This window comes from Frankliniella occidentalis, unplaced genomic scaffold (assembly GCF_000697945.3).
Source record: "Frankliniella occidentalis isolate FOCC.00 unplaced genomic scaffold, Focc_3.1 Scaffold64, whole genome shotgun sequence".
NCBI lineage: Eukaryota > Metazoa > Arthropoda > Insecta > Thysanoptera > Thripidae > Frankliniella > Frankliniella occidentalis.
The window spans coordinates 836,734-849,858 of record NW_026267194.1 but is presented as its reverse complement, the minus strand read 5'-3'; the positions used below and the strand labels follow the sequence as shown (position 1 = coordinate 849,858).

Below are 13,125 nucleotides of genomic sequence, written 5' to 3'. Positions count from 1 at the left end.
TGTATCAGCGTAACATACACTACCGATTTCTGAAAAAAACCAAAACTCGCTCCTACCGCCTTAATTGGGTCCGTGCACACTCTCTCTCTCTCTCTCTCTCTCTCTCTCTCTCTCTCTCTCTCTCTCTCTCACACACACACACACGAAACTCACGTGTGTCCACACACTCACGTGATTGTCACACTCCGTGGGGGAGGGGGAGAGCACGCATGCACGCTCCTCGTCAGAGGGGCGTGAAATTAATTTAGTGTTTTTAGTCGTGAGTCGTGGAACTATATGGATTTCTCCTCCACACTGTGAACACTAAATGTGTGTGCAACTGGCATTTATTCACGTGGTTGTGGTCCCTACTCTATGGTGCACACTCTTGTAGGACCTACACTGTCGGTGTGGGACCCGGAAATTTCAACACTTGAAATAGTTCAAGAGTAAAGAATTGAACACATGAAAGTGTCAAAACCTTAAAGTTGAACACTTTACCGGATTAAAACACGTTTTTATATTATTCAAATATCCTGTCTAACGCTTAAAAGTTCTGTGATGCAATTGCAATAAGTGCTGAACTGTACAGTGTACCAGTTAGGGGCGTGCTCGCATTGTTCGGTGGTAATTCTCTGCAACTGCTTTCGCCTGCTCGTGGTTGCCCACCACCCACCCCTTTGTTCAAAATGTTTCGTCTCACCCCGTCCGCTTTTAGACAAGAAAGGGGCCCTGTTTATGTTCTTACAAACTCGGCGGATAGTGTAATCATAACAATTTGTACTTCAGAAATCCAAGTTGTCGCACACTTGTAGGTGTGTGAACAGCATTCGTACATAAAGGCACAAGTGTGAGAATTTTTCAAAGGATAGTTCATACCTTTACTCCCTTAAGTGTACGAATAGGTACACTGGTAAAACAAGTGTGCATAATTTAAACACCAACGTGTGCACGTTATGATTTTAAACAGTACATGGTGTTTAACTCAAGTTGCACACTTGCGTGGTCTGCACATTTTAAACGTTTTGTAAACGTTTCTGCACACTTTGACACACACAAATCTATAGGATGTGCAGTTGCTATACTTAATTGTGTCGAAAGTTTAAACAAGTAATTGACGATTAACCTAGTTAGACACCAAAATGTGTTGAGATAATGCACACTTGAACTGCTTAGACACCAATTGACGTGCAACATTAAACACTTGTTTTACCAGTGTAATCATTGCAATGCAAGTGTGCGACATTCACACACTTGGGTTTCTGGTGTACGTACCGGTAATAATCCGTCAGTCCCGGTACGCGCTCCCGACCCTTCACTATAAATTCTAGCGTACACCAATTTTTCTGTTTTTCTTGATTTTTTGTGATTTTTTTTTTTTTGTAAATTTTGTGATTTTTTTGTGACTTTTGATTGATTTTTAATGATTTTCTTCTGATTTTTTTTGTGGATTTTTTCTGGGGTCTACACTGACTTTTCTGAGTGAAGGACCTCCTCGCTCCCAATAACCCAACTCCCTCACGCCTCGCGTCACGCCTACCCCGCATTTTATTTTGGACAGCCTCTTGTGGCCAAAGTTACCCGTTTTGATAAAGATTTGTTGTGGTTCCTGTTCTTTCCTCTCCTAGCACCCCCACGCCCGTAAGCCCTTACAAAAATAATCAGTAGCACGTAACCCTCCCCCCCCCCCCCCCTCTTTCAACTCTATCCGATCCAACCTCTATTCTTCTGGCAGCAGCAGCTCGTCAGTCAAATCAAATCCTGTATTCAACAATTCATCTCTTGGTCGCGTGTCTTTTTCAAAGAAACGCTGTGCGTTCGATATTTAAAGTGGCCGCTTATTATCTGGACAAACTGCTCACTTTCAACATCGGACCTGCTTCTGCTTATCCCTCTTTTCTAATATTCACCATTCTTTTAGCCTTCATTATTTCAAAAGCAGGGTAATAAAACGCCGCTGTTAAATCGTGTTCTTTCTTTTTTTTTAAATGATCGTGGTTTAGTTGAGGGAATAAAAGGTCTTTAAACGCGGCCTCGTTTGATTTCATTGCCTCATAACGTTTACCCGCCCACGCGCACGTGCACTGGTATAAGCAGAGAGAGAGAGGGAGAGGGAGGGGGGGAGGGAGTGAGGGAGAGAGAGGGAGAGAAACGGAGAGAGAGGGGGGGAGAGAGAGAGAGGGAGACAGAGAGTAAAGAGATGGAGACGCCTTTTTCCCAGTATTCTCAAACGGGCGGGACCGAAGCGACCCGCGGCACGCGTCCGAAATTGTAGGTGCGAGTGATGAAGCGTCTCTCTCGCTCACATACCTGCACCGCATCCGGACGCGTCCCCCGGGGTCCCCCCGCCGCGGGCCCGCCTGGCTCCCCGTGGATGCCGTCCCGTTGCGCTCGTCTGTTCGGCGGGGTGCCTACGCTGCGGGCTGACCGCCCGCTCGCACTGCTCCTCGCAGCAGGACGGTACGGGGCGGAAGCCCCAGAAAGTTTCCGGAGAGATGGGAAATTCCCCAGACTTTGGAAGTTTTTCCGTTAATTTAAATACAAATTAAATAGAAATTATTTTGAAATTTTCCTGAAAATTTTGGAAATTTTCCTGAAAATTTTGGAAATTTGCAATTTTAAGCGGGACGGTACGGGTTGGAATCTCTGCGGGGCGCGCAGCTTAAATTAAGTGCTGCGAAGCCTCTTCGGACGCTGGGACAGTTAAAGAAAACAAAACAATAAGTTTAAGGATAATTTTCTCCTCAACAAATTGCATTCAAATAGATATTTTTAAAAATACCAGTCAGTGGGTAATAATAATCATAATGTGGTGGTTTGTTGCAGACACCGACAGCCAGCGGGTCATCATCCACGTGAAGGACGTGAACGACGAGGCGCCGTACTTCATCAACCGGCCGCTGCCCATGCAGGCCGTGGTGCAGCTCAACGCGCCGCCCAACACGCCCGTGTTCACGCTGCAGGCGCGCGACCCGGACACGGACCACAACATCCACTACTTCATCGTGCGCGACCGGAGTAAGTGGTAGCGTCGCACGCTTAGAACACCACTTGGTGTGTGTGAATGTAGCACACTTGCATGTGTGTGAATGTGTCGCACACTTTAGGTGTGTGAATGTCCCCCGGTATGCTTCTTCTCACGTCAGTATTGCTTCCCGGAATTACGGTACCAGGAAAACGTTTAGTAGTTTGAGGATAAAGTCAAGGAATACTGTACAATTTCTTAGTGAGTTACAAGTTGCAACAGCACAAAACCTTAAGGACTGTACTTACTGGTCTAATCGTCCGAAAGTCACACTTCAAAAGAAGGCAGATTCAATAAGGGGACGGACAATTTTTATTAATACTTGATTTTGTTTTTAAAGAAACTGCAGTTTGTTCTTGCGTTTAAAAGTATGGACATCGTTTGTTTCCGCGCGGGGGGAAATCTTACGGGCTGATTAATTGCACTGGTGAAAAGTGATTAGGGCGTAAGTCCGATTGGACCTTTTCACTTCCCACCAGTTACTTGTGCTATGTCCGGCTGTATGGCATGCGCGGGAGCCGTTTGTACCCGCGTGAGTACTCGCGCCTTCTTTTGGCTGTCCCTTTGGCCGTGTATACACCGCGATTGACCTCTGAAACACTCAAGTGAACCGTGAAGTAGTTAAGTCCTTGTGCTGCTACTTCCTCCCCTGTCGCGAATCTGAGCCGCTTAAACTTCCATGCGTATACGGCGCGGGATAATAGAGGGCGCGAGTCATGTTTCGCTCGGCTTGATGCCGTTCATGAAGGAAGGGAGAGGACCAGGGGGCGAGGGGGCCGCTGGATCGAGTGCGATCATTCCCCCCTCCTGGTCTGGTTCCGCCGGAGGGCGCCAGGTGCCGCCTCCGGCGCTGCCTCGCCCGGAGGATACCGGAGGAGCTAGCCGGGATGATAGGAGAAGCAGAGACCGGAACCGCGCCGGCCCGGCGCTACCCCATCACGGGAGTCGCCGCGGGGCGCGGGGTAGCGCCGCCGGGGCCGGGCTGTGGCCAGGCGACTTCTCCTCCGTACGTTGTACCGATCACGATTGAAGTCCCCTCCCCCACAAAAAGAAGTTGGAAATTTCTCTCCGACGACCCTGTTCCAGAGGTGTGTGTGTGTGCAAATTCGTCGCGCCTACACACTTGTCCACACACCGCCCCCCATCCCCCTCCCCCACCCCCCGCCTCTGTGCTCAGCGGGCCTAACCGGGGAGCCACCCCTACCGGAAAGGGGGTTAATAGGCGTGAAGGCAAGGGCTAATCCGGCAGCCTACCGACGGAGAGGGGGGAGGGAGGGGCGGCTGAAGAAAGGAAAAGGTAAGGGAAGGAGGGGGGCAGCAACCCCCCTCTGTTGGGGGTGCTGTTCGGGGTGTCTGAACTGCTTGCCAGCTTGCCCAAGCCGAGGGGTCTCTCTTCGTCCAGTCAGTGTCTGCGTCTGTGACCAGACAGTTTTTCAGTCACTTCCATAGTCACTTCCAGTCACATCCAGTCATTTCCCATAAACACTCCGCCGTATTGCTCACGTATGCTCGTCCTCTCTCTTGCAGCCGGCGGCCGGTTCGAGGTGGACGAGCGGTCGGGCGTGGTGCGCACCCGCGGCACGGACCTCTTCCAGCTGGACATGGAGTACGTGCTGTACGTGCGCGCCGAGGACCAGAACGGCCGCGTGGACGGCCACAAGTTCCAGTCGACGCCCGAGGAGCGCCTGTCCATCGTGGGCGGCAAGCGCGCGCCGCAGTTCTACATGCCCTCGTACGAGGCGGAGATCCCCGAGAACCAGAAGAAGGACTCTGAGTGAGTATCCACATCATATGGGAGGGACTCTTCTTCGTTTTGTCGTTGGTTGTTTTTATTTTCCCCCCTTTCTTGAGATCCTTTTTAACCAACGCACCTTGTTCGGTTTCGCCTACAGCATCATCTCGGTGAAGGCAAAGTCGTTCGCGGACCGGGACATCCGGTACACGCTCAAGGCGCAGGGTCAGGGCGCCGGCACGTTCAACATCGGCGCTTCCAACGGCATCGTCAAGCTGGCCAAGGAGCTGGACTTCGAGGACCTCCGGCAGCCGCACGTCTACTCGCTCATCGTCACCGCCACCGAGGACTCTGGCGGCTTCTCCACGACCGTCGGGGTGAGTTTCAATTTTCCGTTAAAGTATTTTGGCTGGGTAGTTGTTCAGTTCAAGAATTTTCTTAAAAGTCTCCGAATTATTTCCTGAAAAAATTCATTTTTCCCAAGTTTTCTGGAAACATTTCAAGTTTTCCCATTTTTTTTCTGGAAATGTTTTTAATTTTTCCGGAAAAATTTCGCTCTTGTAAACGACGGGCAACACACATTGTTCAGCGATTTGATCAAGTCTTGGCTTTTACTAACCTGACGTTAACCGTGCATCATCCGCAGCTCACGATCCGGGTGACCGACGTCAACGACAACGCCCCCAAGTTCGAGCTGCCGGACTACCAGGCACATAGCGTGGACGAGGACATCCCGCTGGGCACCTCCATCCTCAAGGTCAAGGCCACGGACGCCGATTCAGGACAGAACGCTGAGCTCGAATACGAAGTGTCCGATGATCACTTCAGCATTGACGCTGCTGGAGTCGTCAGCAACAACAAGCAGCTTGATGCCGACAATAACAATGCCTATTATGAATTCACAGTCACAGCCAAAGACAAAGGTACGCTTTCATGTATTGTTTACCCTCCCTGCAACTAAGTCTCAAAATTTTTCTATAATTATTGGTTTTATTTTTAGGAGAGCCAGCCAAAACTGGAACTGCCACAATTCGAGTCTACACCAAGAACAAAAACGATGAAGAACCTAAGTTTTCACAGCAAGTCTACACTCCAAATGTTGATGAGAATGCTGGGCCAAATACTTTGGTTACTACTGTTGTTGCATCAGACAAAGACGGAGACAATGTTCGCTTCGGTTTTGTTGGTGGAGGCACCGTATCAGGGCAGTTCGTCATCGAAGAGATAACAGGTGTAATTCGTCTTCATGGACAGGTACGTTATGTTTTTATTATCTCTAATGTGAGAAATATAAACTTGTTTAAACCTTCTCCGTATTCACAATGTTTGTCTGTTTTTATTCAAATAGAGTATCAGTCTAGAGCGAGATAAATATGAGTTAAATGTTACTGCCATGGATGACGGCTCGTGCTGTGTTGATGGAGATCAAACTAAACACACCTCAACTGCTGTTGTTGTTGTATTTATTACTGATGTCAATGACAATAAACCTGTTTTTAAAGACTGTGGTACCTACTACCCAAAAGTAGAGGAAGGTGCTCCAAACAGTACCCCTGTTATAAAGGTATATTAGATTAGTGGATATAATCATGCAGTGCCATTAAATCCTTGTTACCATGTTTTCTCATTATTCTATTCTCCTCTATTATAGGTTCATGCTACTGATGATGACAAAGGAGTTAATGGTCAAGTCAAGTATTCTATAGTTCAGCAGCCCAATCAGAAGGGAACAAAGTTCATGGTCAATGAGGAAACTGGTGAAGTGCTAACAAACAAGGTGATCTTCTTCAAATGTTGTTTTGCTATTTTAAAAAAGAAAATATCTTACATGATTAAAATTGATGTATGCCATTGCTAAATACTCAATACATTTACAGGTGTTTGATCGTGAGGGTGATGATGGAAAATTTGTGTCAGTAACAGTAAAGGCAACTGACCAGGGTGACCCTTCATTGGAAGGTGTTTGCTCTTTCACTGTTGAGATTTCTGATGTGAATGATAATCCACCCCTATTTGACCGACAGGTGCTTAAATTAATTTCCTTACTTTACTCTGATATAAAGTTTATTGTTTCAAGTGAATTTTACTAAACAAATTTCCTTCAACGTTTTCTTCCAGAAATATGTTGAAAATGTAAAGCAGGATGCTAGCATTGGTACTAATATCCTTCGTGTCTCAGCATCTGATGAAGATGCAGATAACAATGGTGCTATAATTTACACACTGAGCGCTCCTGTCATGCAATCAGACATTGAGTATTTTGAAATCCAACCCGAATCAGGTTGGATTGTTTTAAAGAAGCCTTTGGACGTAAGTTTTTTGGGGTATTTTTTTTTTCACATACTTATCCATAACTTGAAACTACTGTTTGCCTTTCACTTCCTTTGACTGTCCCTTTAATGAAATACCATCACTGAAAAATTCTATTGCTCTGTCCTAATGTTTAAAGGAAATCAAAAAATTCTATCACTACAGACACCAAACAATTCAGCACGATATGAAACTTTTCTTCCATATCATGTATAGAATCATAATTGGTTCCCTCTGATATCCTAGTGAACACCAAGTTTCTTTTGATCTCTCTCACCCCCGTTTATTTTACATTTTACAAAGAAATTATTTTCAGTAACAATTTATCTTTAAGTATAAATATTTTCATCCCTACACTACATTTCAACATTAGGGTGTATCTGAGTTGTCTTTGGTGGGCTTCTTTGTTATATGTTAACTTGTTGCACATTTGTTTGGTTCGCAATACATTTATTTTTATTTTATCATCAACATCAATGCTTTCTTTGAAGCACACTCCTGCAATCTGTGTTGAAGTTGACCAACACATTTAAGTTTAGAAATTTTTTGTAGACTTTTCTTTGAGAATCTTTAATTTGTTTTAAAGTCCATACCATTACATTTTATACATTTTTGGTTTGAACCTTTTATTTTTCTCCATCCTTTTCACATGTCCCTGTTTTTAAGACAATAATGAAAGTTCTTATTAGATAACATGTGCAATTAGTTTGTAAGTAGTTTTGAACAATGGTTTTCCATTTCGAGTTTGATTTTCCTTTGAAATGGTTTTGAACTGTCTCATGTGTTTTTCAACAGCTGTCTGGCGGTGCCCGATCCTGCAGGTGTATTTTGCTCTTTTTCATGTTTTATCTATTTTTAGCCAATTCATGTTGTTTCTGAACTGGCTCACTGCAAGATTTTTACATTTTTATCAATGCGGTTTTGTCTCAATACTGTCGCACAATTTGTTTTTAAATTTGGCTGTGGTCATATTTGTACCACTTTTTAGCCAAAATTTTCTTTTTACTGGCTTCATGAAGAAATTTTGGTTTCCCATTGAGGATGATTTGTGACATTTTTATCTCTGTGGATGGGGCATTGTACATATACCACTGCTTATGAAGTCATCTCAAGTTTTTGGATGCTTCCCCAGCGTTGTCAGACGGCCCTTTTTGGTGTTCAATAACTATGGACTCTTTCTTATTTCTCTCAATGTAAAGGTTGCACATCTCTGCATGAGTATGCCTGCTTCACACATGTGGTTTAAGAAGTGTGTTAATTTGTTAATTTCTTACTGCACCATTTCTGTTCCGTGGAATGAATCACTTCAAGGGATGTTTTTCAGTAAGTAGGTGAATTCAGATGCACTACTGAACATGAAAGTGCTGTGTTTATGCTCTTCTAAGGCTATGAATTTCAATTTGCACTTCCATTGCTTGCAAGCACAAATAATTTGATGTGAGTTTTGAATTGCAGCACATAAGATTTTGATTTAAGCAATGGGTCTCATCGACATTGCAAAATTCTCATTTGTTGCTTTCAAAACTAACTATGTGTGGGCTCATTAGCTGACGATAGACAACGCTTTTCCTGTAGTATCCTTACACCTCATTTTCACATGCTGAAAATTGCAGAATAGGTTTAAAGGATTTCGCTCTCTCCTTACATGCAAAATCTTTGCTGAACACCTTTAGTAATCTTAGTGAACTTCTCTCTCACCAATGGTTGGAGGATCCACACAATCTTCTTGTGATCACATACACACTAAACATACAATACATCTCCTTCCTCCTTACTTTTTATCATTTACCCTTTTGTTCCTTTCCTTTTGGTTTTATTTTTATTTCTTGCCCTTTCCTTACTATGCCCTCTCTCTTCCTGATTTTATTTTTCTGATCATTATCTCTTTATTTCTTTTGGTTTAATTTATTTGTGTTTATTGTTTTGTTTTTTTAAAATTTTATTTGTCTATTTCTATTTCACTGAAATCTTACCGCACCATTGTTTATTTATCCATTCCCACTTTAGAGAGAAAGGTATCGTCTGCGTGTCCGAGCGTCAGACAAGGGCATTCCCCCATCGTTCGCAGACGTGGACGTTGAACTAGACGTCGTAGACAGGAACAATAAGCCCCCCATATGGGAGGAGGGTGTGTACGGCCCCATTCGCATCAAAGAAAATGTCACAGTTGGTACTATAGTGACAGCAGTGCGAGCCAGGTTTGTACAACGTTCTAGTGTGAATTTCTAGCACTAACCTTGATCAAGCTTTTCCCAGCACTCCAACCCTTCTCTTACTCAACCTACCATTGGAAAAATTGATTCACAAAATCTTAGAGCTAGTTTCATGTTAAGTGTATAAAAATAAGAAGTACCAATTCCTAAAACTGTACCCTTATTTGCTAATCTCACTCTTGTACTATTTCATTATTTGCCAGAAGTAATATGGTATGTTGTGGCCTATGTAGGGTTTGAGTACTGGTTGGAACTTTCTGTGTGTAATTTACTCCCAACAGGTTTTTTGCTGCAGCCCATTGGAGTAGGCCCTCACCTCGATCCCTGCGTTCCATAAACGATTTTTTGACTAACCGTGACTAACTGCGTGATTTTTTCTTGTTTTTTGCCCATTAAATTTTCCTTAATAGAAAGAGACTTACAAGCTGGAGGCCACTGCAACCGACAAAGGTTATCCACCTTTGACTCGAACAGTGGAGGTCCAGATTGAAGTGGTGGATCGTGCAAACAACCCACCGATTTGGGACCATGTTCAATACGGTCCAGTCTTCATTAAAGAAAATACAGCGGTTGGGGCTAAAGTTATATCGGTTAAAGCCAGGTCTGTGGTCAGATTTCTATGGAATGCTCCTTGCACGACACTGTGGGCGAGATGTTTGGGTTATATTTTTGCACGCTCACTCACCCACACTGTCATAATGCACGTGGCGCATTCTTTGGTGTGGCTATCCATGTTCGAATCTTTGTATTGATTTTAATTTCTATTATTGTGTTCTTTGTGTGCAAAGCAGAGACTTAGGGTAGAGGCATTAGATTAACCCAGCCTATACTGTGTGCTCCTGTTTGAGGAATCTTCCCACACATTCCAGTCCCAGCTAGATAGTGTTTCCTTACCTATGACATTAATCTAGCCTCCCAAGACATGCTCATTCTAGATAAAGAGCTTGCAGTCCCATTGCTTTTCTCAATGCTTATTGAAACATGTCTTTTCATTTCAAGTCATTTCATGTCCCTAGGCAGAAGTGAACACTTGACTTTGGTGCACGGTATGGTGGTTATGAGATTGCGATGGGAAAATGCATTTTTCAAACAGAGCAATTTTTATTCCTGAATGCTGTCAAATCATATTAATACCTATATATTAATGTATCCCAAATTTTCTTTTTTCTGATATTATGGAGACTTTGACTTGTGGGCAAGTCTGCCATAGTTTGATTTGACAGTATTCATCAAGTACCTCTTAGAAATTAGATTAAGTTGAGCTCATTGTGACATTACAACAATCAGTTTTCAAAAAATCAGTAGTGGACAGTAAAATGACTGCTGTAAACTTGATACTGTAGTCAGATTTAGCATCAGTTATCCTTAAGAGATAGTGTTTGAGGTGAAGCTAGATAGTTTTCATATTTTGTGTCAAATGCCTCAGTACAAAGTTTCAGGTATCTAGGTGTTAAATTACTGGACTTGCATAACAAATTATGCCATCTTCAGGATGTGGCTGGTGTATAAGTGTAAAACTAATACTTTTAATTGTGTCGTCGTCAAAACTGTCTTCTTATCTGAAGATGTTTTTGGGAGAAGTTAATAATAGTGTTTTTTTGTGCCTCAAATGTAAATGAATTTTTGGTCTCCGAGGATAATTTTTCTTCTCCTCTTTTCTTCAAAAAATATTTGACAAACAATCTGTTGACCTAGAAGATGATGATATCATCACAATAAATTTTGACAAAATGATTAAATTAAAAGTTTTCAACGTTCTGAGAGGTCATTCTTTTTCCAAGAATACTGTGTGCTCAGCTTTTGGATTGTTTTTCCCAAATTTTTTTACTGCTTTTGTGTAAGCTTTGGTTTGTGAAGTGGCACCATATTCTTGAGCCACTTTACCAACTCTATAGCATCCACCTAAATGAGGAACCTTTTTGTGTTTTCCTCAACTGTTTGATGTATCTTTTTAAAACCTCCTTATGGTCATTTGCTTTAATTTTGTGGATGCTATAGAGTACATTTTTAAGCGTGCTACATGGCGCATTGTTTTATTTTTACTGCTGCATGAATGCATTTGAAAATCAATATTCGGCTCTCTTTTTTGCTGCATACTGATTAGATTTCTTTGAGTCTGATACATTTTGTTTTTATTTTATCAACATTTTTATTTTCAACCTTCTCCTTAATCAAAATGGAGTATGTTTGAAGTAGTTAGAATTGCTTAGTGATCAATCTGTTTTTAAAGACACTGACAGCATTTATAGATACAGTAGATTTTGCTGTGCTATAGAATTTTTTCTGCTCTAGCATTTTTAAAAGACAAATTATGTTTGGAATGTTTTTGTAGAACTGAATTTATCAAGACGTTTTATCTTGAAATTTATGATTATTTTTTTTTTTCAAATTTTTAAAAGAAAATGCACTTGTGCAGATTTTGTTCTTGATTTTAACTTGATTTTCTGATAAAGTTTTGGAGGATCTTTGAGGCCATCACACAATTAAAATCCATCTAGTCGATTTTCTTCTTATTAAAAGCAATTTGTTTAAAAAAAAAGTTACTGTCAATTTTTTGAGGGATTCGAAAGTTTAATATGCGTAATTTCACTTTAGCTCGGGCATCGAAGGCAATCCTACCGTCTACTACCGTTTGATGCCTGGATCAACTGCTCAAACCAACAAGTTCCACACCTTCTACCTGCAACAACGGGCCGACAATGGCAACACCTGGGCGGACATCAAAGTCAACCACCCCCTGGACTACGAAAGCATAAAGGAATATAATTTGACCATACGTGTGGAGGTATGTTCTCTCGTGTCACCCTCAGCGTGGGTAGTGCGGCTCTCCTCGTGCTGACGACCATCCTCGTTTCCAGAACAACGGCGCCCAGCAGCTAGCCTCAGAAGCTACGGTTCACATTCAGCTCGAAGACGTCAACGACGAGATTCCCCTCTTCACCGAACGGGAGCAGGAGCTGGTTCTGGAAGGAGAGCCCATCGGCACGAGAGTCACGCAGATAAACGCCATCGACAAGGATGGAACGTACCCCAACAACCAGGTACGAAAATATTCATCTTTCTCGTCATACAGCGATGTTTCCGTACACGTTTCCGAGACATTCCTTTTTTTTCTGCACAACGCAGGTGTACTATTACGTGGTCGACTCGCCGCGCAACCTGGGCAAGGACTTCTTCGAGATCAACATGCAGACCGGCGAGGTGTTCACCAGGATCGTGTTCGATCGAGAAAAGCAAGGCGCCTACGCCCTGGAGGTGGAGGCCCGCGACGGCGCGCCCTCGGCCCGCCCCAACTCCGGCGGACAGCCCAACTCAGGTGAGTCCAAGAGACACCCCCATGACAGTACACCTTCGCGCGGCACTGACGGCAACGCAGACACCGCATACAAGTGAAAAGGGCCTAAGTCCACGGACTTTGCACTGGACTTACGCCCTTTCTCACTTTTCGCCAGTGAACCTACCTGGCCGAAATGTGACAACGCTTGTCAAATGTTTTGGTATAATAGCTCCGAGCGGTAGGACGCAGCCGCCGTGTCGCAGTCTGCTCTGGTCGGTCTCTGTTTTTCTCCCCTCGAGTACCCCGCGTTGACCTTTCCCCCGCCTCCACCCTCCGCCCCGCCCCGCACCCGTCGGCGGCGGTGTGCCGGCGGTCGATCGGCGGGGGACACCACCGTTACGTGCGGCCGGTGCTGCGATGCTCCCCCGCCTGCCTGCGCCGCGACAGCGGCTATTGCCCGCCGCCCCGCAGAGATTCATATCTCTGGAACACGGAGGAACAAAAGGTGGTCTGGCCCCGGCTGCACCGCGGCGGCTCGCTGAGCGGGGGAGCGTTTTAATATAACGAGGGTTCGAGCCGAAAGGTCGCG

The 13,125-nt window shown here is 44.1% G+C and overlaps 1 protein-coding gene across 1 annotated transcript in view; it reads left to right on the top strand.

Annotated features, from left to right (window-relative positions):
- Positions 1 to 12,652, top strand: part of LOC113214766 (neural-cadherin) — a 78,818-nt gene extending 66,166 nt beyond the window's left edge. The window contains exons 4-16 of the mRNA XM_052268125.1: positions 2,806 to 2,997; positions 4,532 to 4,778; positions 4,897 to 5,113; positions 5,383 to 5,659; positions 5,737 to 5,990; positions 6,085 to 6,300; positions 6,388 to 6,513; positions 6,614 to 6,760; positions 6,855 to 7,046; positions 9,670 to 9,860; positions 11,855 to 12,044; positions 12,118 to 12,300; positions 12,386 to 12,652. Of these exons, the coding sequence (XP_052124085.1) occupies positions 2,806 to 2,997; positions 4,532 to 4,778; positions 4,897 to 5,113; positions 5,383 to 5,659; positions 5,737 to 5,990; positions 6,085 to 6,300; positions 6,388 to 6,513; positions 6,614 to 6,760; positions 6,855 to 7,046; positions 9,670 to 9,860; positions 11,855 to 12,044; positions 12,118 to 12,300; positions 12,386 to 12,652 (2,699 nt within the window). The remainder of the gene's footprint in view (positions 1 to 2,805; positions 2,998 to 4,531; positions 4,779 to 4,896; positions 5,114 to 5,382; positions 5,660 to 5,736; positions 5,991 to 6,084; positions 6,301 to 6,387; positions 6,514 to 6,613; positions 6,761 to 6,854; positions 7,047 to 9,669; positions 9,861 to 11,854; positions 12,045 to 12,117; positions 12,301 to 12,385) is intronic.
- Positions 12,653 to 13,125: the final 473 nt, after the last annotated feature.